At 41.9% G+C, this 27,859-nt stretch overlaps 1 protein-coding gene and 1 non-coding gene across 4 annotated transcripts in view; both read left to right on the top strand.

Moving 5' to 3' along the window:
* AP1G1 (adaptor related protein complex 1 subunit gamma 1) overlaps window positions 1-27,859 on the top strand; it is a 52,908-nt gene that overhangs the window by 16,691 nt on the left and 8,358 nt on the right. For 2 of the 3 annotated variants that reach the window (XM_050904358.1, XM_050904360.1), the window contains exons 3-19: window positions 2,695-2,819; window positions 5,384-5,525; window positions 6,780-6,876; window positions 9,200-9,276; window positions 13,218-13,313; window positions 13,821-13,901; window positions 14,147-14,245; window positions 14,654-14,709; window positions 15,584-15,697; window positions 19,303-19,443; window positions 20,110-20,164; window positions 22,917-23,039; window positions 23,370-23,459; window positions 23,966-24,093; window positions 24,711-24,815; window positions 26,984-27,125; window positions 27,578-27,704. In XM_050904358.1, the coding sequence (XP_050760315.1) occupies window positions 2,695-2,819; window positions 5,384-5,525; window positions 6,780-6,876; window positions 9,200-9,276; window positions 13,218-13,313; window positions 13,821-13,901; window positions 14,147-14,245; window positions 14,654-14,709; window positions 15,584-15,697; window positions 19,303-19,443; window positions 20,110-20,164; window positions 22,917-23,039; window positions 23,370-23,459; window positions 23,966-24,093; window positions 24,711-24,815; window positions 26,984-27,125; window positions 27,578-27,704 (1,798 nt within the window). Of the gene's footprint in view, window positions 1-2,694; window positions 2,820-5,383; window positions 5,526-6,779; window positions 6,877-9,199; window positions 9,277-10,499; window positions 10,509-13,217; window positions 13,314-13,820; window positions 13,902-14,146; window positions 14,246-14,653; window positions 14,710-15,583; window positions 15,698-19,302; window positions 19,444-20,109; window positions 20,165-22,916; window positions 23,040-23,369; window positions 23,460-23,965; window positions 24,094-24,710; window positions 24,816-26,983; window positions 27,126-27,577; window positions 27,705-27,859 lie in introns of all 3 variants that reach the window. The other variant, XM_050904361.1, reaches the window with a different exon arrangement.
* On the top strand, window positions 17,067-17,153 carry LOC127021358 (small nucleolar RNA SNORD71). Its single transcript, XR_007767205.1, has one exon. It is a non-coding gene; the product is annotated as a small nucleolar RNA SNORD71 (small nucleolar RNA).

Raw genomic sequence — 27,859 nt, 5'->3', positions numbered from 1 at the left:
AAGGCTGAGAAGGAATTTTAACAAGTATTCTCCAAGTGAGTAAGTTGCAGACCTTTGCATGTCCTTAATGCTTATAACTGGAAGGAATCTTTCAAAGTGCTAATGTTGTGTAGGTGGAGCATAGTTTGTGTGAGTTGGGGACCTGTTGAAGACACATGCTGTTCCAGCAGTGGAGTCTTATAGATAGACAGTCCAGCATTGCAGACAGGAAGTTTCTGAGAGTGACAGGATAAATACACAGCACATATGTTCTGGTGAAAAACAGAAAAGAGCCACAGGCTGTGTTAGACAGTCTCTCTTAAAGACGTAAGCAGACATCTGACTTCAGCTAACAGTGTGGATGGGGTAACCAATAATAAAAGAGAATTTAGAGAAGGTGTCAGAAGTAGTAAATGGTTGATCTACTTCTTTCCAAGCCAGGGATCCTCAACTTTGACCCAGGATATCTTGTACAGAAATATGAGCATGAGCACCATCTTTAGCCACTGCATGCTGAGATGCGCTGGATAGCAAGCTGTCTCTTGAGCGTGTGCAAAGGCCGTTTGTGCAAGTTTAGAAGTTGTCAGGCAGCCTGGGCAAATGGTCAAATAACTTTATTATTATTGTCATTATTTCTACTTGCAAAAAAATTCCAGTTGGAAGAGTGGCTATGTGAGTAAAAACTTGGGTAAGTTGTAGTCTGGCTATATGCCTGTATCATACCTGGCTTTACTAATGTATCTGTTACAGTACTGATGTAGCAGATTTAATTGTTCCTTTGAATGAAATGGCTGTAATGATATGAAGACTTCTTCCACTAATTAGACCTAGTAAGAGCTTCAGCTGATCATGTTTCTCAGTATTGCTGTGCATGAAGCTAGTTTGCATGTATTTGTATACAAGTGAAACAAGAACTCATCAGCCTTTCATGGGGTAAATTTCAATAATATCTTTCAAATTCAAAAGTACTAGAAATATATCTTACAGTATTTGTTGTAGTCATTAATTTCCTTCTACTTTTTTCTTAGTCATTCGTCTTCTGCCTTTGTTGGCTCTTACACTGGAGCTTAGATGTCATCAATTCTACATTGCATTTTTTGCAGAGGGTTGTATAAGAAAGTATCTTGTAAACCTTGGGGAGGAAAGTTGGTTCAGAGGTGCATTATTCTTTTACAGAAAGCACTGGAAAGACGAGAGGTCGCTATCTAGTGTTCTGTACCTTATCCCTGGTTGATCTTGCCCATTTGTGCAAGTTCAGTTATCCTTGTGGATGACCGATCTTATTGTTCAGAGGTGTTTCTTTATTCTAGATTTTCAGCCCCTTTAAACCTAGCAAACTGAACTTGCTTTCTTTCAAGCTTTTTCTTACCAGTTTGTCACCCTGCACTAGCTGGGTGTTCATATGTGACAACTTCTTGCACAGTTGAGTTGTGTGTTCTGATGCCATACAGTTGTGAGAACTTGTCAGTGGCTAGGCCATCGCACTTACTTTCTCTGGCACTTCATCTTTAATTTTCTTATCAGTATCCTGTACAACTTTACCTTCCTGATGTGTGTGTGCTACTTGCATCTCACCTGTGTCTGTTGCCCTGTTCAAGCTTCCCTATAGCAAGGGACCATGAAAAACTTTTCATGATGCCCTGTATTTTTGCCTGTGCATGCCCCCTTTACTTCCTTTAAAATGGATCTGTTTCAAGCTTTGTCTGACCCCTCCTTAAAGCCGTTGTGTATGCTTCCTTGCTGCCCCAGCTAATTTGTAAAACAGACTTACAGGATGTGTTTGTGAGGGATAGATCTCTTCTCTGTTTTGAGAAGCCATTTCTGCTACCTCCTGTGTCGAAAGTAGATATTGATTATACTTGATTAGTTATCTGTTAGAGAAAAATATTTTAGTGCGTGGTAATGTTGGAATATCTCTGCGGTTGACGACTTTTTTGCAGTAAGAAAGTGTTAAGTTTAAAAATGGGTTAGCCATTAAATTCTTAATCAGCTGAGTGCAAGTGGCAGCTATGCATGTTAGGGTTCTCCTTTATGCTATTGAACACAGTTGACACTTCTACATGGTGAAATGGAAGCTTGTAGTGGCTACGATGCATATGATTTTAGTCAGACTTCAGGTGTTCAAATAGAGATTACAGAGCAACACAAAAACTTAACTATCTCTGACTGTATCTAAAGTTTACCTAGCTAGCAAGCTAGTTACGGATCATAATAAAACTGGTTTTGACAGCTTAATTTGCAGAGCATTGATCCTCTCTGTGGTAGGTAGATGGCCCCCTTTAAGCCTGGTTCAGAAGTTTCCAGTGCGTATCAAACATGACACATGATCTAGATTTCCAGATCTTTACTGTTTTGTTTTTAGGGATGGATCTCTTGTCTCTAAGTATGTTATCTTTTACTTTTGTGATCTGACATAAACCCACATATCTGGTATATCTGAGGTCATGGAAGGCCAACAGTGTCTGGCTACTTCAAGATGCAGGAGCTGCTAATGACTTTCCTGCAGGCTTGCTGGGAGCTTTGGGCAGGTCATTTAACCTTTCTTTGTTTTCCACGTCACCAAAATGGGAATAAAATATACTTTTAAAAATGCAGTCTGAGAGACCTAAATGAGTAAACACCAAAATTCAAACTGTTTCTCTTCTAGCTAAGAAGTAGTTTAAGCTAATTCTGTCTTTTTTTTTTTTTCTTCTTTTTTCCTTTTTTTTTTTCCAGTTGGAGTGCCTCAAGCTCATTGCCTCTCAGAAATTCACAGACAAGCGCATTGGGTATTTAGGTGCCATGTTGCTGCTGGATGAGAGACAGGATGTCCATCTTCTTATGACCAATTGCATCAAGAAGTAAGGGTACCACCTCTCTCTCCATCAACACATGCTTTGAGGTTTCAGGATCTGAAAGTACACTCCTGACAGTGATATTTTGAGTATTTTAGGTTTTTTTCCCTTATGTTAGAAAACTGGTATCTGCAATTTGTTGTATGCTGTTGACTGTACAAGACTGTTCTAGTATTGTACTGTATTGGATGATCCTGTCTAGCTTCCTTAGAGGGAAGAGAATATAAAATTGCATTGGTCCTGAAGAGGTGTATGTGGCAAACAACACTTCATGTAACTACTCTTACAGAATGGTAGTACGTGTTTCTGGAGGTCATGTTAAGATAAATAAAATCAGGAGGATGAAATGACCACAGTAAGCTGCTCAGCCAGTGCAGGAGACCTCTAACTGTTGTAAAGAACTCTCTTCCATTTCTGTAAACTGGTTATCTTCCAGCTTGCAGTAGGAAGGAAAGAGCCAGGCGAGCAGTAATGCAGCATCGATAAAGGTCCATGCACCTTTTAAATATGACTGAATCAGGATGTTTTTATGACACTGTTAAAACTTTGTAGGCTGGACTGGCCATCATATGTCAAAGTCATATATATTGCTGCAGCCATGTTGTCCTGTGTTTGTTTCCTTGACTTATGCTGACGAGCTCTGAAGAGTCGTCTGACTTCAGCGATCAAGGCTGTGTATCCTGCTTTCTTTTTAAGGTTGTCCTAATGGTTCTGATGAATGGTTTTCCTTGGAAGCAAGGCAGCAACTTGGGATGTGCTGTCTGCTTGGCATCTTGCTGAAATCGGACAAAAGGGGATGGGAAGTAATTTTTTTTTTTTTTTTTTACTTTTTTTCTCTCAGCAAAATGCTGTTAAACTGGGAGTGTTTTACATTATAGTTTCGTAGATGATGATTGGTGCACTTCCAATAACACTCCTTTTCAAGATGGATGGGAGCCGGAGCGGAACAACTGGGTTCTAGTTGATTTACCCAGAGGCCTTCTTGGTTGTGTGTGGTGTGTCTGTTTTTATTATTACTTACTTTTAGAACATAAGCCTCCCAGATATTAGCAAGTCAAGTATTGATCTTCCGTTAGACTGTGGCCTCAAAGTCCCTGGAAAGAGACTTGGCAAAACTGCGGGCCTGTGGATCTACTAACTTTGGACCTGGTGTCCAGGAGAGGAGAGACATTTGGCTAAAGATTTTTCATTGAAATGTCATACCTGTGAGGCTCTTCCATTAGAACCAGGCTGCTAGGTTAACACCTCTTTTGATTGTTTATGCTAAAATGAATTTGTGTGGTAAGGGTATAGTGAGTTTGAACTGGAAATGGGTCAGACTGAAGCTGAGCAAAACTGGTGGACAGCTTCCTACCACCTCAGTGGGTTGTTTATTGCTTTCTCCTTTGGCTTCTGTATCTACCACTTTGTCTTGCTTTTATCTAGACATTAAGGTATTTGATTTATTGCATTGTCTTTCATTATTTTATAGCAAGACCTAGATTTTTGATATAAAAAAAGCGAGCACCCTTGTGAAGCACATACTTGCTATACACACAGCTTTATATAGCTGCCAAAAATTTGTTAAAGGAAGGAAACAAAAAACCAACCCATTTAGTGGCATGTGCTATGTGTTCCTTCATCTGCATGTTGCCATAGCTGCTTGATGTTACAACCAGAATACTGTCTCTTGCTTTTCTGCACATTGTGCGCATTTGGTTACATACCACTCATTTTCCCAGCTCTCCCATCATGCAATCCCCAGCTCCCCTTGCCTCCCAAACCAGAAACCATATTTTTTTACTTTCTTCAACATTGAATCCTGGATTCTGTGGTGACATGAGTACCAAATAGTCTGATGGAAAAGTAGTGTAGAAATCAGTTTTAAAGGCTGTTGGGATTGCCACGTGGAAGCTGTATTGTCTTGTACTTAGTGTGACATTGGTAGCTGGCCTCATGAATAGCATCTGCTGTTAGGTGGTTTAACTTCTTATTGACTGCTTTTCGCAACTTTGTTGGGCATATGAATAGTTAGGATTGCTAAACAAAATTCCTGTATGGATTATTTTCAAGGTGTGCGAGTGGTGGGGTTTGTGGTTTTTACTCGGGATAGAGGATATTTTTACATAGATTTTTATATACTGTTTGGTTTGTAAATGCAGAAGCTAAAGCCTATCCTAGAGCTGGGACAACCCACAGAGTCACTGCAGGACTGTACTTCATGTTAGGCTCTTTTCTGCATGCAAGTTCCAAAGACAAAACATTGTATTTTACTTTAGAAGTTTTAAGGGGATTCTGTGTGGTCTTCCCCCTTCTCAGCTCAATCCCTAGATACCCACCTGATAGTTGTAACCAAGTATTTTATCTTTGTAACTGAGGATTTTAAGTAGAAGTAGTAGCAAACCCTGTGGTACGTGCACTCAAAGCTGCAATTGCTCCTAAGTCATGCTCCCAAATAGCTGAGAATCTGGAGAGTTCTTCTGGGCTATGTGTGCAGCTGGTTAGATGACTGTAGATATAGATGCCTTTTTTCTTGTGTGTTCAGGTTCTCTGTGTGCATGCTGATTGGCTTTTTTTCTTCTCCTTTACAGTGACCTTAATCACAGCACGCAATATGTGCAGGGGCTGGCTCTCTGCACTCTTGGCTGCATGGGCTCCTCAGAAATGTGCAGAGACCTTGCAGGAGAGGTGGAAAAGCTCCTCAAAACTTCCAACTCCTATCTTAGGAAGAAGGTACTTCAGGGAACTTTTGAATCCTTTGTTATGGATTAAAACTCAAGGTGGATGGGATACCTGTTAATATCTGGAATACTAGATGGCTTGGATCACACTGACTATTTTCCCAGTGTGCAAGACAGATAGAGGTCAAAAATCCCTGTCTGTCTATAGCAGGAATGTGTGTAAGCCTCTAAAAGACAAGCCTCCCACAGGTGAGGCAGTTGTTTCTGTTTTGCTACTCTCTACCTTAAGGTTATTGATGGTAATGTGAACACCTGCCTGTTCAGAGACATTAACCCCAAACTTCTAGTCATTAGTTTTACTTCTATATCTTCTTAGATAAGTCCAGAGAAACTTTGATCATTAACAGTGCAGGCTGATACCTGAAGATTTGAACCTATTTGATCTCTTCTGTTGATGATGATGACAATAGTATGTGAGATAGAATGGTTAAGGGCTTAAAATGGGCAAACAATTATAAATTGTCTCGTTTCCATAGCAAGTGTGCCGTAGCATCTGCAAAGCGTAATCACCCTTGTTCTTTTAAATTTATTTCATTGCTAAGTCTTGGGGAGGGTGGGGAGCAGTAAGATTTAGGAAGAGAAGCATTGTTACTTCTTTGTCTAGTGCTGGATCTAGAGAGAGATTGGAGAGAAAGCAATGCTAAGAGGTATTGCTGTATTCTGCGGAGAGGCCCTCGGTGCACTTGATTCTCAAGCAGCTGCAAAGAATAGCGTCTCCTGTTGCTTCTGCACCTTAGAAGTAGTAGGCAATTTTTTTGCAGTATACTTTTGTTTTTCATAGGACCCATCACCTGCAGGAGGAAGTTATTTTGTGGGGAAGGAGATGATATTCAAGGGAAAGAAAATGAGCCATAATTTGACATAAATTTAATTATTTGCTTCCAATGCATTATTCCCTCCCTAGCAACAGGAAGACAGACTGAAGTAGCCCTAGTAAAGGCAGAGCTGCTTTGCAGTTAATACCACTTCTGAAGTGAATAATGTAAAAATAAACCATTGCTAATGGGAGTATTACTTTATAGCTCTGTGCTGCTTCCCCCCCCCCGCCCCGTGGTAATTTTATTGAACTCTTCTCTGTGATGCTGTTTAGCATCACTTGTAGTAGAGAGATGGAAAAATGTACCATGAACTTTCCAGGTCTTCGTGTATCATGAAATTAGTGATAGTTCCCACTGTGCTAGATGTTCTCAAAACATGTATCGTTGTCATTACAGTATGTACTAACAGAACTGTTTTTCCTATACAGGCAGCATTGTGCGCTGTTCATGTCATTAGAAAGGTGCCTGAACTCATGGAGATGTTCCTGCCAGCCACCAAAAACTTGCTGAATGAGAAGAACCATGGTAATATCTGAGTACTTAGCAAGGCTATGCCATGCTTTACGGGATGGTGCACTTGCTACCTAAGCCTTTTGTTTGGAAGGAACTTCTGAGATGTATTTGTATGATTTGCTTCTTCCCATTTCTATGCAGTGAAAGAAAATGTCATTCAGAAGGAAGGAATGTGTATGACACTGCTAGTCAGCAGGACTGTTACATGACATAGGTGACAAAAGGAACTCTTTCACTGTTTTTTGATACACTTCAGAGTGGGTGGAACGGGAAAGTTTGTGATTTTTATCCAATACACTGCCTAAAGGGACTCTAAAGTGCACTTTTTAGGGGTTTTTTTTGTGTGTCTTCTGTTAGCATAGCACTATAGGATTCTCTGACATCATTTTAGCAGGCATTCCCAGGACTGATACACCTACATCGCTGTCAGGAAAGAGTCTTTCTTCAGTGCTGTTTTTCATCAGAACTACATCATAAAACAGATTCTCGCTTTAATGGTCCTTTGCGAGATTATTCTGTTTTAATGTGTTTTCTTGCACAAGTGCTTCTAGAAGATTATTTAAAGAGAAATACTAATATTAACCACCTTGACTAATTTCTGTCAGGCCTAGTACTCACTTCCCAAAGTCTTGGTCCTGTAGCACATCTGCAATGAGCATGTGCCTTAAATAGGTGCGTGTACTAGGAGTTCTACAGTAGATGTTTGTAGTGCTGAAAACCCATCACAGGGAGAAGTTCTGTCTCAAGACAGGGTAGTTGCAAGTGCCAACAGTACTAACGGGCCACAGTAGCTTCCTGAGAAGCTGTTGTTTCTTTTTTTTTCCCCCTCTTTTTTTTTCCTTCCCCTTTTCCCCCTGCATTGTAAACCTTTGAGGTACAGGACAGTTTGCATGTGGAATGTGGTTCGTGTGTGTGCAGCTAGTTTACCTTGGTTTAAAACGTGATGATCAGAACATTTAGACCAGGCACTGCTTCGAATAGGCAATGGTCTGTAAGACTCTTCGTCAGTAAGTGATGCCTACATGATCCAACTTGGTGGCGTGAGATCCTCTGTCTTTGTCTTCTGCAACCCCGAAAAGCTGAGAGCTGTTCTGTTCCCTCTGTTCCCTCTTTAAGATGGGAATGCTCCTCTTCAAGCCTTAGCCAAGCAGAGAATTGAGTCTACGTTCACCTGAATTCAAGAACCGGATCATCCTTTCTGCTTTCCGCATCCTTAAAATTCAGCATCTCCTTTCCAGCAGTCTTAGCCATGGGCTTTGTGTTGAGCTTTCTCTGAAGCAAAATATATATGAAACCTTTTTAGCAGCCTCTTGGGAGGTCTCAGTGATAAGTAAGCAGTGTCAGTGTTAAGAAAGCTGTGACACAAGCTTTATAGATAGATATTTATGTACTTCAAAACCGATTTTGGATAGAACCTGCAATAGGTCAGAAATCTGCATAGATGGTGAAATACAAATGTCATCATCTCTGTAGAAAATGCTGCTTATTAAGCAGGCTTCTAGTCTCTTTCTGAGTCAGGAGCTCTCCAGTACAGACTTAACAGCTGCAGAAAATGAATAACTGAAAAAGTTAGCATCTGAGAAGGATTGCTGTGTTACAGCTGAATGCGGATGTAAAATAATGCACATTGTTGAAGTTTCATGCTTTACAAGGTTATATCTCACTAACAAGTTATCTAGCAGTGACATCTAGTTAAATGGTTTGTAACTGACATGCCTTTTCTAACTATTTTCAGAGACACTTTGACTGGGTTTTGTTAAGGCAGGGCACACAGCAGCTGGCTGCTAATGTGCAGACACTGGCTTGACCAAGCAGTCTACTATAGTCTTTTTCTAGACTGAGTTCTGAGGAAGGCCCAATTCAGGTCACATAAGGTCAGCTAGGGTACCCAAATCAGAAGAGAAAATCGGAAAGCGTGAGGAACCCAACACCTACAATGCAATTAACACATATTGTCCTTCTAGAGTTTTATGTTTGTATAGAATCATGGAATGGTTTGGGTTGGAAGGAATCTTAAAGATCATCTAGTCCAACTATGTCTGTTACCATCTGACTGTATATTTAGTATGCAAATTTCTGCAGACAGAGTCCAGTTTCTTTCCTCCTTTGGCCTTTAGTTTTAGCTTTAAGACATGAGCACATTGCTATCTGCTTTCCCTTGGGCACAGCTGTAAGCCCAAAAATATTTTGGGGTAGATATGTTGGATTCAAGAAGAATATTTTTTTAAATGATTTCCTGTTGTTTCCTTAGGATCTTTGTCACATGTCTGGAGCCAATGAAATTATGTTAAATGTAGATACTTTTTTCTTCCCCCCCGCCCCCCCTTGCCTTTAGGTGTTCTTCACACATCAGTTGTCCTCCTCACAGAGATGTGTGAGAGAAGCCCAGACATGCTTGCACACTTTAGAAAGGTAAGTGTGAACTGATAATATTGCAGAGTTAATATTCATGGGTTTGTTTCTGATGAGTTGGAGTTTTTTTTCTTTTTGGGTCTTTTTACCCATGTGTCCTCTTAGCCTCCCTAGTGAAAGCAGTGTGTGCATCTTTTAAGAAAATCCTTACAACTATTTGGGTGAAGAATTTAATGATACTGTCGGCTTGTTATGAAAATTTTTTAAAAAAATCATTAAATGTAGGAATTTTGTCTGTATCTAGCCCTAATCCCCTTCAATAAGTGGGTAAGTTACAAAACATCAGTCTTAAAACTGTGCAGCATGAAACTCATCCTAAGGTTAGATTTAAAGTGTCCTCTTTGATGTTCTCTTAGGGTTTTTTCCACTGTTGTAGCTAATTTATAGTGACATAGGAATCACAAATGTATTAAACATAAAGAGGCAAAGATGAAAAACTGAGGTTTATACCAACACCTGAATGCCTTAACCACAGCCACACAATTTTATAAACTCAGGTCAAAAATACCAGTGGAAGTTCTAGTTCTGTAGATACCTCATCTCTGGTGCATGCTATATTACATCATTTTCCATTTTAACTTAAGTGTTTGAGAGTCAATGTCACTCTTCCTCCTCTGGTTAGGAATGTTTGCTTCTCGTTCCCTGCCCCTGCGCAAACTTCTTTATGCTGTTTGCTGTAATTTGCTGTGCAGTATTATTGCCATATGAAAGACTACCCATAGAAGGGCATCTGAAAATTGCATTGATTGTCATTCTGACTTCTTGGTCAGAGAAGGAGAAATTGAACAAAGCTGGTAGAACAGAACTGGCCGTTTGCTCCTCTAAAAAGTCTTACAGGTGCTTATTCATTTGCATGCCCAGTTTACTGTTCTTCCTTGGCTTGTCTATATCATTAGGGATTTCAAACAGTACATCCTTTGATGCATCTTAGCATTTTAGCATGCATCTTCCCTTGCCCTGATTGTATATGTCAAAGCAGGAATTACAGTGGGACTAGGGTCATCTTGAAGGTAGCCATCCCTGCTACTAATTGCTCAGTTAAGGTGATAGTCGTGGGAAAAGAGGGAAGAGCTGAGTCCAGAAGACTTGCGTACTAGGTACATTCTTTTCTAGCTATCTCTTGTAGTTGTTTATGCTGTGAATGGTATAACATTGATCGGTCCCTAACGTCTGCGTTGTCTGTTTTGTCCCTTTTGTCTATTTGGAATCCTGCTGTGTGTTAGAATGAAAAGGTAAGAGTTAATTCTTCTAGATGGTGCATGCTTGCATTGAATCTGTAGATGTTTGTCTCTTGTGAGGCAGTACCTCTTAATGCCACATTTGTGATTGATGCCACACGCTTAGATCAATTGTACTTGTCTAATGCTTTTTGTGTGCGGGTCTTGTCTTGTCACTAAACCTCTGTACCCATGGCAGCCCTGAATCTCAGTTGTGGCCTTCTGCAAACATGAGCCTGCTTTCCTCAAGCTCTCTCTCATTTGAGGAATACTTTAGGAATTTTTTTTGTGCCTATGCAAACTGTAGCCCTGGGCTTTCTTCTCATCACAAACTGGGCTTTGTGTTTTCCCTGAATCATGGGGCAACTTTGGATGATTCCCAAAAGGGAGCAGGAGAGACAGTTACTTAGCCACCTTTAAGTGGGCTTACTGTGCTGCAAAGAGCTGAGTACAGCTGCACTGCTGATATTTTTCATGGATGTAATTTGACTACAGAAGATTGGGGGAGGTGGCCCTCAACCGATCTCCATGGCTGTAATGTTTCCCTTTGTTTGTTCTGTCCTCAGTCCTGATAACTCTTGCATGTTAGAAGGCAAAGAAAATGTTAATGAGGGTTCCAGGAATGCTCCAGCAGGTCACCCCACTTGTCTGTTAGTCTGACTTGAGGGAAGATGTTGCAGCACCCTTTGGTTCCTCTTTAAGGCAGATAATAGGAAATTCATGGTTCCTATTGTTTGTGTGCTTGATGAAATGCACGTTTGCAGAGGAGTATGTAATTCCTGAAGAGCAAAGGTAGGAATAAAAAGAGATGATGGGGAAACTCAGCTGGTTTTCTTCTGGCACTGTACCACAAATGTACAGGACTTTAGTCCAGAAAACATTGCCCATTTAGTATGTCCACATGCAGCTGTTGTGCTCTATAAGTCACATTGTGCTTTTGGCACCTTCTGCTACTATCTGTCCTGAATCTGAAGCACCATCTTGATTTGATGTTGTCAGAAGTGGCAACTTTACTGTAAGCAATCTCTGATCTGGTGAAAAATTAGTGTGAATGCAATCCCTGACTCATAGTAGGCATACGTGAATGCAGGAGCAGCCCATCTCAAGGACAGGAAAATTTGTTAAGTCTTAAGGGTGAATCTGTTGGGAAGGGTTTTGTAGAGAACATTTTGATAAACTGTAATTGTCATGCATGCAGTTGAGAGAAGGAATGATGCTGTCCTGGTGCTAGCCATGCTTCAGGAATGAAAATTCCACTTAGTGCAGCCACCATAACACCTCTGTCTAGTTTGTCACCTCATCTCCAGCCAGTGTCTGGATTATTTTAGTAATAACGGCACTGAGAGGGATAAAAGAAACTTTCAATGGAAGGAATAAAGCTTGTAGAGATCTACATCTCTACATCATCTACTAGGAGTAGTTTTTCTCTTACTGTTCAATGAAAGTGAGTCCAGTTTCTGTCTTTCAGCCTTAAGATTTTTCATAGGATGTGTTGGAAATGAGCTTCCACTTCATCCCTGAGACTATTTTGTTACTCATAGCTGCTATGAAGGTTTTTGGAGATAAATAGTAAGTTTGTTATAGCTTGTCTGCTTTAATGATTGGCTTATTTGCCACGTTCTGCCCTAAACTGATTACTTGCTTGGCATGTGTGAGATACTGCAGAGAAATTCTATTACGGTTCCTCAGAGTTGCCCTGACAGATGAAGCGCATCGCTAAAGATGCCGAAGATGGAGGGAGTTGAACCAAACTTCTGCAAATAGGTAGCATTTCTTCAAAGCTGTGTACAAGTCTTGAAAGATAACTATGGGTAGATGTCTACTGGGAGACCAGTGCCATCAACATCTGAGGAATCTGAACTGCTTCTGAAAGTTTTAGCCTGCACAGTTGGAAAGAAACTTTTAAAATATGAACAGCGTAAGTTGATATGATTCTGTGCTCCTGAATATGGCATAGTAGCAGTGCTTCCATCAGTTTCTCTGCTATTATGCAGAACCCTTCTAACAGCAGTGAAGCAAAGAATTTGGTCAGTTTAGTGTTGCTGCTCTTGCTGAGAAGTTTGGGGTGAAGAGGAGGAGAGTAGATCCTGGAGCTACTTGCAGGGAAGTAGTAGTCTTAACAATAGAGCCCTGGGGGAAGGCTGGAGAGAAGTCCATTCTGTGCCCTATTTGGAAGCTTGGAGAGGAAGCAGATCACGAAGCTTTTCTTTCTAGAAGCTAAGTTGGATGGAGTGTCAAACTTGAAGGAATTCTCAATAATTTACTCTGATCATAGCAGTACAGTGCTTGAAAAGGTCAAAACTCTTGGCTATGCCTGATATTTCCATGGAGTTGTATGCTAAAAATGAGTCAGGAGCTAATGTAAAGCCCCCAAGCAAAGTCCTGGAATTACACCATTTTAATAGTCCCAGCACATCACCCTTTTCATGAAGAGAGGAATTTAAGTTCACATTTCCTCTCAGGTCTCAACTGCCAAGCTCTGGTAGATTTAGTAATTTAAACATACAATATGGTGCTCAGGTCCCAGCTTAACTGTTTCTAGTTGTGCCCTAGGTAGGCTGTAGGTATTCATATAACATCAGCTCTAGGTGTGCAGGCTGAACTTTGTGGAAGAATACATAGACTGACTTGCTTTCAAATACAAGATTTGTTCTTGGACCTGTCCTTCAAAGCTGGGGGCGGGGAAGGAATGACACTCTAATAGGACAACTCTCTTCTTCACAGCTTGTTCCCCAATTAGTTCGTATTCTGAAGAACCTTATCATGTCTGGATATTCACCAGAGCATGATGTGTCTGGGATCAGTGACCCCTTTTTGCAGGTAAGAACTGATGTAAACAGTGATCGATAGCTTTAATTCTAGTACTGTGTTTTGAGACTTAGATGTGATGAGGAGGTTACCTCAGGGCAGCTGTGTTAATTTTAAGATTTTGTGTCTTTGTTAGAGCTGATTGTGCAAATGCTCTTCATCTACCTTAGTGAAAGACACCTGCCTTAGTTTAAACAGCAGTTGTAGTGCCTTATCATATTATGTGAAGTTGTGACAAAAGGGCGAAGCAGCAACATGTGTTGGTCTTGCAAGGCTGTGCCTAGTGGGCAGTGGGGGTACTCTTAACGGTTCTGGCTAGTGGGGAAAAAAATGAGTACAGCATAAGCCTGTTCTTGTTGGTAAAGGTCTTATTAAGGACAAGCATTTTGCTTAGGAATGGAAATCAGCAGCTTGTTTTGCTGCTTTGCCACTCCTCAGGAAGTGTACTGGGCATTTCATGGCCCCCATGTAAAACACTGCCATCCAATGAGCTTTTCTCTGCTTTATTTTGTCAAATAGGTACGAATCCTGCGGCTACTAAGAATTTTAGGGCGAAATGATGATGATTCCAGTGAAGCAATGAATGATATACTTGCACAGGTGAGGTCTGCAAGGTTGATGAGCAGCTTAAACTTCTGGTTTCTTAATAATTTGGATTCAGCAGCACTGGTGAGGATACAGCTGCTTGCTATGCTGGGTTGAATTTTGCTGCAAGAGACATATGTTCATAGGTGTGACGCTTGTTTGCTAGGGATTGGTTAGTTTCACTGCCTGTTCTGCAGAACACCACAAAGGGGGGCTGTTTTGGGTGCGTTGGAGTTGCTTATTTTGTTTCTTTTCTCCAGGTTGCCACTAATACAGAAACAAGTAAAAATGTGGGAAATGCCATTCTCTATGAAACTGTGCTGACCATTATGGACATAAAATCTGAGAGTGGACTGAGAGTAAGTTGCCTTTGCTATGGCCTTTTTTTTTCCTAGGCTTGTATTAGAGTAATTTGTGTAGAGGACATGAAGCAAAGTTGTTTCACCCAAACATAGCTCCACAGTTGGCTCTAGATAAGACTGTAGCCTCTTCAGAAAGTGGTGTGTGTTTGGTTGTTTGTTGTTAAAGTAACAAAAATAAAAAAGCAAAACTTCCTGCAGACTGTGTTCCCTTGAGTGCAGGAGAGAGCCTGTGCTATGTTTGTCCTAGCTTTTCCTCTGCTTAGGCAGCTTCTAGAGTTCTTTGTTATGCTTTTGGCCAAGAACTGCAATGGTAGCTTTGACGTGTTGCCTTTAAGATCATCTTGAAACAATGAAGATGACCAGCAGCCTTTTTTGATCACTGACCTTCCTTAACTCTTTCTGCAGGTGTTAGCCATTAACATCCTAGGCCGTTTCTTATTAAACAACGACAAAAATATTAGGTAAGTTGTATGAACTGTGTGTTGGCAACACCCAGTTTAAAATGTGTGACAAGCAGTTACACAAAGATTATGCTGAAGTAGAGCTTTCCAGGAGACCTTATTGGGAAGTACTGTTGTTGGGGTTAGTATGACTGTCTAGCTTTCTTCTTTCTTGGTGCATTCTTTTCTCTGTGCAAATCTTAACTGTGGCCCTGCCCTTCTTAGTTGATGAGTCTGGGTGTACAATCTAATTCTTAACGTGTGATTTCTTAATCTAGTCAATTGTTTTTTCCAGTAACCTGTGAATCTCCTGTCTTGTCCCAACTGGTCTGTGGTGATATTCAAACCAGAGTTGGCATTGGAGATCTGACAAATTGGGCAAAGACTGTGGTTTTTCTGATTGTGTGCTGTGTTGGCAATAAGGAAGTTTGGTTATGCTTTGGTCACTATCAGTCTGGACACGGAATTGCTGCAACTGCTAGAATTAAGTTCCATCTATAGGCATTTTGATTGCAAATCATGGTATGGGTAGAAGACTCTAGCCTTGGGAATTGCAATTCATGCTGGTTTGAGTGTATGATGTGCAGAGGTCTAATCTTTAATTGCCTTGTCTTTTCAAAATCTTTGTGAAGACTGGACAACTGATATGAGCCCAGGAACTGGGATAGGTGCTTGTCCAGGCAGCAGGATGTTGTTAGGCATGTTGCAGTTTAGTATGGTAACTGACCTTTGAAGATAGGCCAGGCAGTCCCCTGGAAGATTTCCATTCGCTACTGAGTACAAGAGAACCCTGTTCTGTTGCAAAATAAGACTAAGTTTTGGGGGGGGTGCGCGTCTGTGCATAGAAATTAAATGCATACTGTCAACTATTTATTACCGTATGTCCTTATCACAGATATGTAGCTTTGACATCATTGTTGAAAACTGTCCAGACAGACCATAATGCAGTACAGCGGCATAGAAGCACGATTGTGGACTGCCTGAAGGATTTGGATGTCTCCATTAAAAGGTAATTGAAATATCGGTGAAATAGACTCTCAAGGTTGACAGCCTATGGAAAGTGACAATAATCTTGGGGAACTGTAAGTGAGACGTATTAATGCATAGTATGGTTCATACTTCAAAGAGGGTAATGGAGATGTGCAGCCACCTTCTTTGGGAAGCTGCTTTTACATTTTATGCACTTTGGATTGGAAAAAAAGATTTTTCTGTTTGCCTGAATTTTTCCAAAATGGAGTCTCAATGGAGATCAGACTGTGTGCTCACAACAAGATGGAAAGCCTCCATAAAGTATGATCCTAATCAAAGCTACTCTGACATGCTCCATGCTTTTCTTTCCCAGACGAACAGGCAGTGCCGTGTTGTCTTGAAGCAGTGTTAAGCCATCTAAATAATGTATTCTTGATTAAATTTGATTAAGCAGTGGTAGAATTCAGACTTTACTTGATTGTTCAAATAATTTGCTTACAAACCATGTCCTATTATGCATTCTTGGTGTTCATTTGTCATTTACATAGTGGTATGTTGCTACTTATCTGGGCAATGAGAGAGCTTGCAGCCTTACTTCTTGCTACAGGAAGAGTTTTTTCTGATACTCAGTCTAAACTTCTTCCTCTGTTTCTTCTCATTACTTCAGTTATGTTCCTTTTACTCATGATAGTAACTTTCTCCTGTTTCTGTCAGACACTCAGATGCTCTTGAATTGTTTGATCTCACTTTTGCCCAACCTGTATGGAATACTGCTCTCTAAATTGAGTCTTTCAGCCTGTCAGTTGCTTGCTTTCTTTCAGAACTCTCTTCCTCATTGTTATTCTTTCTATAACTGGTGGTCTGAGCGCAGCATATGACATGTCAGTGATGGGGACGGTTGTGTCCCTGTTGCATCTTGTGGAATCTGTCTGCTGGAGGCCAGAATTTCACTTAGCTCTCGTCACATCATGAATATACTTTCAGAATTGCTCAACCTCTCTTTTTTTTTTTTCCATTGGATGTGCCATAGAAACTCATTCTGATAGGCATTCTTCAAATTTATGCCCATCTTTGAATCAGATCTAGATTTTTAAGAGCACTGCTCAGTCTAATAGGTACAGAATAGGAAAGAAATTGGATCTGTCTCGCTTCTGAAACTTAGTTTTAACTGTTATGTAATGGGTATCATGTAATCTATTTTTACAGTTGCAATCTATCTCAAAACACAAATTTGCATCTTATATGCTGCGCAAGTCAGGCTGCTGTTGCTGTTCGGTGCAAGAGCCAGCATGAGGCTAGGTTGTGGAATAGCAAAGCCCCATCTAGGTTTTGGATAGAAGGCAACGAAAGCATTTTATTGGTGCCTGCTAGGAAAACACAGGTATGCTACAAACAGAGCTTCATGTCTGAGTGCTGTTGGAGGATGAAGCCTTTGAGTGATCCATCAGCAGAGCATGATGTTGCCATGCTGACACTCGTGCTGCTGACAATGCACTGTCTTCATTGAAGCAATATATTGACTGGATGTCAGAGTCCCTAGGTAGCAAGTTTCAGGGGCTGGGACTTGAGGGAGAGACACGATACCTGGTTTTGGTTATCTGAAGCATGGCCTGTTCTCATCATCTTTTAACCATTGTAGTGTGTCTTTGGTCCATGTAGTATAATTCAGAATGGCTTTGCCGTTTAATTCAAGTCTTTTTGTCTGTCTGCTTAATGTGATCAAACTACATGATTAGGAACTTTGTGACAGAGATGAGCCATGTAATATGATTGAAGGTAAGCAATATATGTTGAGATAGATGCCTGGCATTAAGATTGCAGAGTACCTCTGTGCACCTGCAGTGTTGATATATCTGCTATAATGGGACTGAAAAGTTAAACGTAAAACATAAACATGGAGAACTTGTAACTCAGTAGGGTTAGGTGTAAGGAGTTGGGAACTAACTAGAGGGATGAAAACAATTCTAATAATGGTATAGGTCTTCAACCAGCCACAGATCCAGATGGTAAAAGGTAACAATTTAGTTATGTATTTCCACCCTAATTCTGAACACCTCTGTGTCTGCTAGGTCGCCAGGTATTAGTTGGGTAAAAAGCAAAATAACACATTTACAGTTCACAATTCTGTAGAAATCCTTATTACAATAATAACTAGGGAGATGTTGAGAAACAGTGCTGTCTAGATGTTTTCAGATTCTTGAGAAGAAATAGTTTGTGCCCAGTACCGTTGGATTGGGTAATGTGCCTGGTCTAAGTTGTTGATGTTTCATGAACATTGGGAAAATACTAAGCAATCAGAAAAAATAACTGTGTCTGTGTAGGTTAGCAAGCTTGACACTGGAGCAAGACAGAATCAGTGGGACTGCTCGTGGGTTTGCTGCCAGTAAATATATGAAAGGATGACAGCATAACTCATGCATCTCAACATTATGATTTTAATGAAAATTGCTGGAGTTAAATACACATTGAAGTCTGATCTATTTGAAGAAAGTATATACTACAAAACAGACTTTAGGCCTTTTGGCATAATTTTGGATGTAATCTGTTGGACAACAAGCAGTACAACATCATTGTACACATGAAGTAGTTCAGCAACTATCCAGATGATTTCAAAAGATAACTGAAGTGGGGGAGGAAGTTTTTGATGTGCTATGAGGATCTTTCTTGTCTTCTAGTAGGCTATCTCAGTGACAGGCAGAGAATAAAGTTCCTGATAGTATGAAGAGGACACAGCTTGGAGGTTTGGGTTCTGGATTACACCAAATGCTCAATTTTAAAGAATAACCAGGGTTGTTTAGTGAGGCTGTTTTAATGCATTTTAACATAACTAATTGCCAATATTGTAGAGAAGTCAATCACATTTGAAGATAGTAGTCTTCATTCAAAAAATGTCAGAAGAATGGGAGAGCTGTGCTAGAACTAACTACAGAAGTTTCAAGTAGAAGGGCTAAGGACTAGCCTCTGACCTCTCGATGTATACAACAAGGAATAGCAAAGAGCCAGTACTCTGTCTAACTGTGGTGTCAGCTTGGGGCAGGGGAGGGAGGAATGGGTTCTGAAAAGAGCACAAGGGTAACTTTGGGTTCCAGAAATCTTACATAGCCTATCTGACAGGATACAATAAAGCTTATCAGTTAATATTTTAAATCTCTACTGTATTTGAATCTCTAATATATGGAGATCGAAACAGGTCTCTTCTGGATCCCTAACGCTGGAGAAAGCGTGTTGTAGCATGGATTACTTAGTGCAGTTGTGTGTCAGAAATGACCAGCATGCGATTACAAATACTTGGATAGTCAGACCTTAATGCTGATGGACTCTGGTTGCTGAAAGATATTTCTAGCCTTTAGGACATCTGGATCTGGATAGGTGTTTCTAGAGCATCCCACACCCCCACTCCCCCTTAGTTTCTTGGGCGGGGGGGGCGGGGAGGGTATTGTCTGCCCAAGAACAGGAAAATACTGGTACATTTAATGTGGAAGGCTGTTCTCACAGGATTAATAAGTGTTGCTCTCTTCTTAATTAAAAAGTAAGTGCATTTGAGTAGCTGGACTTGTTTTTTGGTTTTGGGGGGTTTTTTTGGTGGTTTCTTTTTTTACTTCACTAGGTGAAGATACTTTATTGGTTTTCTGTCTCTTGCCCTAGGCGTGCAATGGAACTGAGTTTTGCTCTTGTTAATGGGAACAATGTCCGTGGAATGATGAAGGAGTTGCTGTATTTCCTAGATTCCTGTGAACCAGAGTTCAAGGCAGACTGTGCATCTGGAATATTTCTTGCAGCTGAAAAGTATGGGGTCAATTTACTTGCTATTAATTTTTTGTACATCCTCGGAATTATGAGCATTTTGTGTGTTGTTCCTCCCCCCCTCACCCCGCAAGAGAGAATATATTGATCGTCTCTTCTCCATTTGGTGATCTGTGTGTGGTTTGTCAGTTTTAACCCACTCTGAGGAACAGGACACGCTGGTGCCTTGGGACACACTAGTGTGTCCCATACGGATAGTCCTCATATCGCTGAACCAGTCTAGTATATTGATTTCCGCTGCACTTTGGAACAGGTATTGTGCTGACATCCTGGCCCTGCCCCCCTCCACACACAGATTCTCTCTGGTTAGTTGTACATGTGAGATGGTCTTATTACTGTTGAGCCATTGTAATTAGCAGCCGGACTTTGAAGTATGGTATATGCAAGGTATGGCTGTGCTACATTATACAGACTTGTATGTTCATTCAGCTTTCCAGTGTCGGCATTAATATAAAAAAGTCAAAGAAGGTGAAGTGTGTGGTGTTTTGTTTTTGTGGATTTTTTTTGTGTGTGTTTTGTTGGTGTGTCCCCCTCAGGAAACAATGGGCCAGGAAGTAACTGCATGGGGATGTTATGATGATGTTGGGTTTCTTGCTGGTGTTGAAGGCTAGCATTTATTGCTCTAACTTGTTTTCTTAATTTTGTCAGATACGCTCCTTCCAAACGCTGGCACATAGACACAATTATGAGAGTCTTAACAACGGTAAGTGAAATTCCCTCTCTTGTGTGAGGCAAAAAAATCTTTTAATTCTGTAGGAAGTTACTCATTATCAAGTTGGAGATGGCCATAAAGGCTGGCAGATAACAAACACTACAATACACAGAGGAAGTGTACTCGTATGGTAGTGACCCAAGGCAGCCAGTCAGAAATACGTAAACTGAATAAATATGACTGGTTTTTTAGAAGAAATGTATGATTTCAGAAGCACGCAAGAATACAGTGTGTAGCAGAGTTTTTTCTACTGCAGTAATCACATGAGCTTCTAAGTTAGGACAGCTCTTGTGCTGTCTGTGATTCCAATATACAGTGCTTTCAGAGAGTGAACACAGCCTTAAGTGACTTGCAAAGAGAAAGGGGGTGAAACAATTTCTTGGAACTATTCCAAGTTGAGTTTATCAAAGCTTTTTAATGAAACTGTATCAACAGCCTTCTAGTTCCTCTTCTTTGGGTTTAATTATTACTCTTTACCTACATGAATTTCTTTATAAACATCATAGCTGATGTGGAACTGGAGTAGTGTTCTGGCAAACAAGAGGGAAGAGATCTTGATAACTTGGGTAGGCAGTGTGTTCCCTGAGGCAAAGGAGTGGGAAAAGATTTATTTTATCGGTATGAGTGTTCAAATTTGAGAAGTTCATCAAGAAGCGAGTCTGGTTTGTGTGCTGTTTTGCCACCCTGAAACAGAGAAAAGTAGATTGCTCTGAACTGAGAATTGATTTCCATTAGAAGGCTGGCTGTGAGAATTGCTCTCAGATGATTTCATTCAATAAAGTGACTTCCTTCTCTTGGCTGCTAGAGAAACTATTTATAAAGTTGTATTCAGGAGACTGCCTACTGCAGACTCTTACAGATAAACATCTTTTTCAGTTTACCGGACTTACGCGAACTAACACAGAAAGATGGCATCAGCCATTGTGGTGGGTGACCCTGGCTGGACACCGGGTGCCCACCAAAGCCTCTCTGTTACTCCCCCTCCTCAGCTGGACAGGGGAGAGAAAACATAACGAAAGGCTTGTGGGTCAAGATAAGGACAGGGAGATCACTCAGCAATTGCCGTCATGGGCAAAACAGACTCGACTTGGGGAAATTAGTTTAATTTATTACCAATCAAATCAGAGTAGGATAATGAGAAATAGAACTGTAGCTTAAAAAAAACACCTTCCCCTCCACCCCTCCCTTTTTCGTGGGCTTAGCTTTACTCCTGATTTTCTCTACCTTCTCCCCGCCAGCAGCACAGGGGGACGGGGAATGGGGGTTGCAGTCAGTTCATCACACGTTGTCTCTGCTGCTCCTTCCTCCTCAGGGGGAGGGCTCCTCACACTCTGCCCCTGCTCCAGCGTGGGGTCCCTCCCATGGGAGACAGTCCTCCACGGACTTCTCCAACGTGAGTCCTTCCCATGGGCTGCAGTTCTTCACGAACTGCTCCAGCGTGGGTCCCTCCCACGGGGTGCAGTCCTTCAGGAACAGACTGCTCCAGCGTGGGTCCCCCGCAGGGTCACAAGCCCTGCCAGCAAACCTGCTCCAGCCTGGGCTCCTCTCTCCACGGGGCCACAGCTCCTGCCAGGAGCCTGCTCCAGCGCGGGCTTCCCACGGGGTCCCAGCCTCCTTCGGGCATCCCCCTGCTCCGGCGTGGGGTCCTCCACGGGCTGCAGGTGGAGATCTGCTCCACCGTGGACCTCCATGGGCTGCCGGGGGACAGCCTGCCTCACCATGGTCTTCACCATGAGCTGCAGGGGAATCTCTCTGCTCCGGCACCTGGAGCACCTCCTGCCCCTCCTTCTTCACTGACCTTGGTGTCTGCAGGGCTGTTTCTCTCAGTCTTACTCCTCTCTCCCGCTGCAATTGCTGTTGCCCAGTTATTTTTTCCCCCTTCTTAAATATGTTATCCCAGAGGTGCCGCCACTGTTGCTGATGGGCTCGGCCTTGGCCAGCGGCGGATCCATCTTGGAGCCAGCTGGCACTGGCTCTGTTGGGCGTGGGGGAAGCTTCTAGCAGCTTCTCACAGAAGCCACCCCTGTAGCCCCCCCGCTACCAAAACCTTGCCACACCAACCCAATACAGCCATCTTTGGCTAGCTGGATTCTCCCTTAGTTGACCCAACTGGGCTCACTTGATTTCCTTCTTTTTGCATGCTCTGCTCTCAGTGCCAGAGGAGTGCCTAAACAGAACAGGTTTTGAACAGTACACATCTTCCCTTCAGTGCCAAAGCTGTGTGATTGTGTTTTGCCCCACATACTTTCCTGGCCTTAAAGTGGTCTTTTCCCTCTGAGCTCCGTGTTCCTATCCTCTCACCAAAGAGTGACATGCAAGCAAGTTCCTGGGTCCGGTGCTTATTTGGCATAGAGTCTGGCTTTAAGCAAGCGATTGAATAAGCTGTGTTCTGCCCCCAGGGTGTCTTTGACTTAAAGCCTTCCATTTAACAGAGAAGTCTTCTGTGTTGCTTTTTGTTCCTTCTGTAGCACAGGATTCTTATGTCCACACTCCATTCTCTTGACAGTTTCAGGGTATCTATAGTATGGATTTCTCTGGGTATAGTTGAGTTCATTGGGAAAATGTACTGTCCTGTACTTCTAACCATCTGAGCCTGCTCAAAATCAACCATAAAGTGCTTGGGGATGAGGAGGTTGATTTTTATTTCCATGCACATCAGGTGGCTTTGTGAAAAGGATATCAGCAGATGCTGGGTGTTACTGAGAAGTCGGATAGTGAAACTTAACACCAGTTGTTCTTGCAGGCAGGAAGTTACGTTCGTGATGATGCTGTTCCCAATCTGATTCAGCTAATAACTAATAGTGTGGAGATGCATGCCTACACTGTGCAGAGACTCTACAAAGCCATCCTTGGTGATTACTCCCAGGTAATACCAAATGCGACCAGCTTCAGTTTCCTTGTTGTACTGCAATAAGCATGTTTACTAAGCATCTCAAGGTAAGTCAACATCACACCATCTAGCTCCAAGGGACAGATTGCAGAGGAGGCATGTCTTCTATAAGTTCATGTTCTTTTTATTTTCTCTAATTCTCTTATGGAATTCTTGATCGAATCAAATATTCCTGTTTCTTCTGCTGTGGAGAACTTCCGTGGCTGGAAGGAGGGCTAAGCTTGCTCTGGGAAATGGTGATGGTTTAATTTGTCATACCAGCATCCATTTTATCTCTGAGGCATCTGATTTTTCTTCTTCTAACAGCAGCCCCTGGTGCAAGTGGCCTCTTGGTGCATAGGAGAGTATGGAGATCTTCTGGTGTCTGGTCAATGTGAAGAGGAGGAACCAATACAGGTATAGCCTGGGAAAGAACAACAACTGTGTATCTGACTGAGGCTGGAGCTGCTTGATGCTGGATATGTGAGAGGAATGCTTGCAACAGTTGCTTAACACTGGTATCCATGATGGTGATGGACCCTGGACAGGAATCTCCTTGCTATACTACAGGCATGGGCTGCGTAAACACTCAGTATGAGGAGTGCAGCTACAATTGGCAGAGCGGTGTGATTTCAGTGCTAACCTAGCTTGCAGGGTACCTGCTAGGGTCTTAGCCGTGTATTTTGGTGATAAACATACTCTTCAATGCGTGGAACAGGAACTGTATTTTAAAACTAGTATCATAAGATCTCCACCTGGATGCATCTGTCTTGTACGTTCTGAACATAATGCTACAGGCTCACAAAGTTGCAGAAGAGGTACGATACAGCCATTAAGCAAGAGACAAGTTTTTACAGTATGCCCTGGAAGCCTTGCTGCAAAACTTCTCTCTGTCTCAGCCTAACCTTTTTGTACCTTTTCAGGTAACAGAGGATGAGGTTCTTGATATTTTAGAAAGCGTCCTCATATCTAATATGTCTGCATCTGTTACACGAGGTTATGCTCTCACTGCCATCATGAAGCTTTCCACAAGGTTCACCTGCACTGTCAAGTGAGTTCTCATTGATGTTGTACTGCACAGGGCTTTGTTGCAAATATGCTGGTATCAGTTGTCTTCAGTAAAAGTATTCCTTGGACGTGTTCTGCTTCCATGGTTTATAAGAGTCGTCATTTGTTGGCTTTTATAGTCCTCCTTTGCTTGCAGGGTGGAAGACTTCCACTGCTTTGTACTGTTTTCTCTGTGGATGTCCTCTACTGTGTAGGGACTTAATCCATGTTGCTGTTGCTTTAAAAACTCCTTTATGGGGAAGATAAGTCCTTACTTTCAGTGCACTGTTCTTTCCACTACCTTTTTTGGATGATGGAGAGAAAAATAGCCTTGTTTCCTGCTGATGGCTTCTCAGTGTGGGTAGTTGAGCTTTCTTATGATATACCTTGTGGTGGTATATTAATCACCTGCTGATGCTGTTGTGAAGGGACAGTTCAAAAATGGATGTTGCATAGATACTCCAGGAAAACAGCAGTGACTACTGTTTGAAATGAGTTACACAGGACACCTGTTGAGCAGAGGCCAGATAGTGTCTTCTGGATGACACATGCTAATCCCTTGCTTATTGCTGCTAATTCCATGGTGTGTTTTGTTTTTGTTTCCCCCCTGCCCTGACACAGTCGCATTAAGAAGGTAGTTTCCATTTATGGCAGCAGCATTGATGTGGAGCTACAGCAGAGGGCAGTGGAATATAATGCACTTTTCAAGAAATATGATCACATGAGGTAAGTGCTGATGAGTTTTGGTGTTTGAAAAGGATCATTATAATCTACTCTGATCTCCTGTGTACCACACTTTGTGCTTTGAGAGCTTTGTCTGGTGATTTTGGTAGGATTACAGAGGAACCAGAATCCCTCCCTCATCTATAGGGTTAGCGAGTGTTTTAAGAACTTAACATATCCTGGGAGATTGTTCTGTGATCAGAGACTTTCTCTACCGAAACATTTGCCCTGCTTTGAGCTTGAACTTGACTGATTTTTACTTCTAGGTGTTGAATCTTAAATTTGCTAGCTAAGTAAGTGTCTGCAGGTAGCTTTTACCATGCTAGCATTACCACAGTCATTAGGTTCAAACTGATTTTAAAATATCTTTGGAATAAACATGCAGAGATCCATTGACCTGTCCTCCTAAGCTGTGCTCTGAACTTGAGGTAATTCTTCCAACTGTTAATACTTTTCAATTTTTCAGAACATCTTTTTTAATTTACTGTATCTTCTTGTAGTATCTGTTAAAATCTCAAATTCTGCATGCAAAGGCATACTATTTCACTGCACCACTCAGCATCCCTGTTTTACAATTTGTGAGCATGTTAACCTCCTTACACCTTATCATTGAGAGGTCCCCATTCATCATTGCTTTGCTCAGGTGATTCTTTATGAGAAAGTTAAAACCCTGCTTTGTTGCAATAACTAAAGCTGTAATTCTTTGCAGAATAGTCATTAATCTGTTACGTGCAATAGTTAATTGTTGATACATAGGAGCACCACAGATGCTATTCAGTGAGGATCATAAGATTGGAGGAGATATTCTGGGGATTAACTTCATACACCCTTGAAAACTTTCCATGAGATTCCATTGGTTGGAGGAGCATCCATTTTAGAGTCTAGATGAGAGGACAGAGAAAATGGGTGCCACTGGACTAAATATTGCCTGTGTTTGTAGGGGCCTCCAAACTTTGTTTCAAAGGCTCTTCACAATCACTTTTTTCCATAGGTACCATCCTATTCACTATGTGTAGGACACAACATCCTTGTGATTTGCTCTTCTCTCCTCCCATGGGATCCATGCAGCAACTCAAATTGTTCTTGCAAAAGTCATGTTAATGAGCTAGGGCATGTGAGCTGCCTAGGGCTTCACATGAAGCCTTATGATTGAGTTGAGAAAAATTTAGCATGAGAGGCTTTTGATCTGAGTTGACCGTTGCAGACAACAGTGTCTGGCGGTCAGCTGGCTTTTGATCAGATGGCAGTGTATGCTATTCATAGTTTTGGGAAGTGTTGCACTTCAGAAAAACATATGTGAACTTCATTCAGTTTTACAAGAGAGCATCTGTATATTTTTTCTCCCAGTATATTCTGGTGTTCATTACAGTGTAAAGGTTAATGTTTAATAGTTTCTGCTCATTAAGACTTTGTTCATGATCAAAAATGTGGCCCATTGGTGGGTTTATTGGCACTGGAACACTTTTTCAGCCCAGAAGATGTATAGACAGTGTGGCTTACCCCTGTTACATGCAGTGCTTTGTGGCTTGATCTGCAAGGGTAATGTCCTTTCTTGTATTACAGACTAGTTCTCCCTATACAGGTTTTCCTAGTTTTTTGGTTTGATGTCAAGATTCTGGATCTCCTGCCTCTTCTTCAATCTCTGTATCATTTCAGGAGGGTACTCTCAAGGGCTGAACTTAATCTCTTTGGAAACTTAATTTGGCTAAATGAGAGCATGGTGATTTGCTTTTCCAACTTTGTCACCTGTTCTAAGTGGTTAACCCTTCTGCAAAGAGAAGTCAAATGAGCTGACTCTCTGACTCAACTGCATATGGAACAGAGCAGTCAAGTGTCCCATGTCTGCAGTTAATCCACCATTGTTCAATTTAATCTTTGTCTTGGGTTTGTTATCCTAGCCCCACAGTGGAAGCGGTGTCAAGTACTAGGGGAAAACAGGAGGCAGGTGGGCTCATTTGGCTTTCAGCTGTTGACTAATGTATTTACACTGGCACAGAATGCCATGGATTGCTTCTGACCCCCTCAAGCTGTCATGCAGTCTTACAGTTCCACTGCATTGGAGCTAAAAGGAAAAGGCAGGTTGCCCTGTGTATATCATCTCCTGAATGTCTGAGTATTTGGATTTGGGATCCAGGAAGATGGCACAGTGTAACTATGTCAGCTTCTTTCAGGCCAGCCCTGCTTGAGAGAATGCCAGTAATGGAGAAAGTCACCACAAATGGCCCTACTGAGATTGTACAGACCAACGGAGAGACAGAGCCAGCGGTACTGGAAACCAAACCTCCACCCTCTGGATTGCAGCCTGCTAGCCAGGTAATGGAAACTGATCTAGGATAAGTTTCCACTGCCTGTCAGACCACGCTACTAGCCACTGCCAACAGTAAGCTGAGACCATCTCCCTCCCCCCTCTGCTAGTTCTGGCCTGGTGATGATCGCATCATCTCTCTGCTCTGATGGCTCTAGTGTCAAGAACAGGTGTCTGGAAGAGGTCGTTGTGAGGAGTGCAAGAGCAGCGTGGGGTAAAGCCATATATCCCCCAGCCTGTCTCAGTGTGCACGAACTCCATCCTTCTCTATCTCTCTGGTCCCAAGAGCATGGAAACTAGATCTCTCATGGGGCATGGGACCATAGCCAAACTAAGAACCTCTCTGACTGGCCAGCGGCTCTGTTGGTCGTCAATCTAAGAGCAAGTAGAATCCATTACATTTGCAAGGGAAAGCAGCAGGAAGTTGAATATGTAACTATTACATCCACTCTCTCATTAGGCAAATGATTTGTTGGACTTGTTGGGAGGAAGTGATATAACACCTGTAATCCCCACTGCACCTACAAGCAAGCCAGCCTCTGCTGGTGGGGAGCTCCTTGACCTCCTGGGAGACCTCAACCTAACAGGTGAGCAGGCTGCATCTCTTAAAAGTCTACATTCTCAGTCCTGGGGTGGGATGAGGGCTGGCTCGTTCTTTGCTTTCTATCAGGTCCTAATCTTCACACTTATTCTTACCAAGATCTGTATTAGCAAACAGGTGGGAGTCAGGGAATGAAGTCAC

The sequence above is a fragment of the Gymnogyps californianus genome, chromosome 12, assembly GCF_018139145.2.
Source record: "Gymnogyps californianus isolate 813 chromosome 12, ASM1813914v2, whole genome shotgun sequence".
NCBI lineage: Eukaryota > Metazoa > Chordata > Aves > Accipitriformes > Cathartidae > Gymnogyps > Gymnogyps californianus.
Note: the sequence above shows the minus strand (reverse complement) of the source record. Positions and strands in the feature narration are given on the sequence as shown.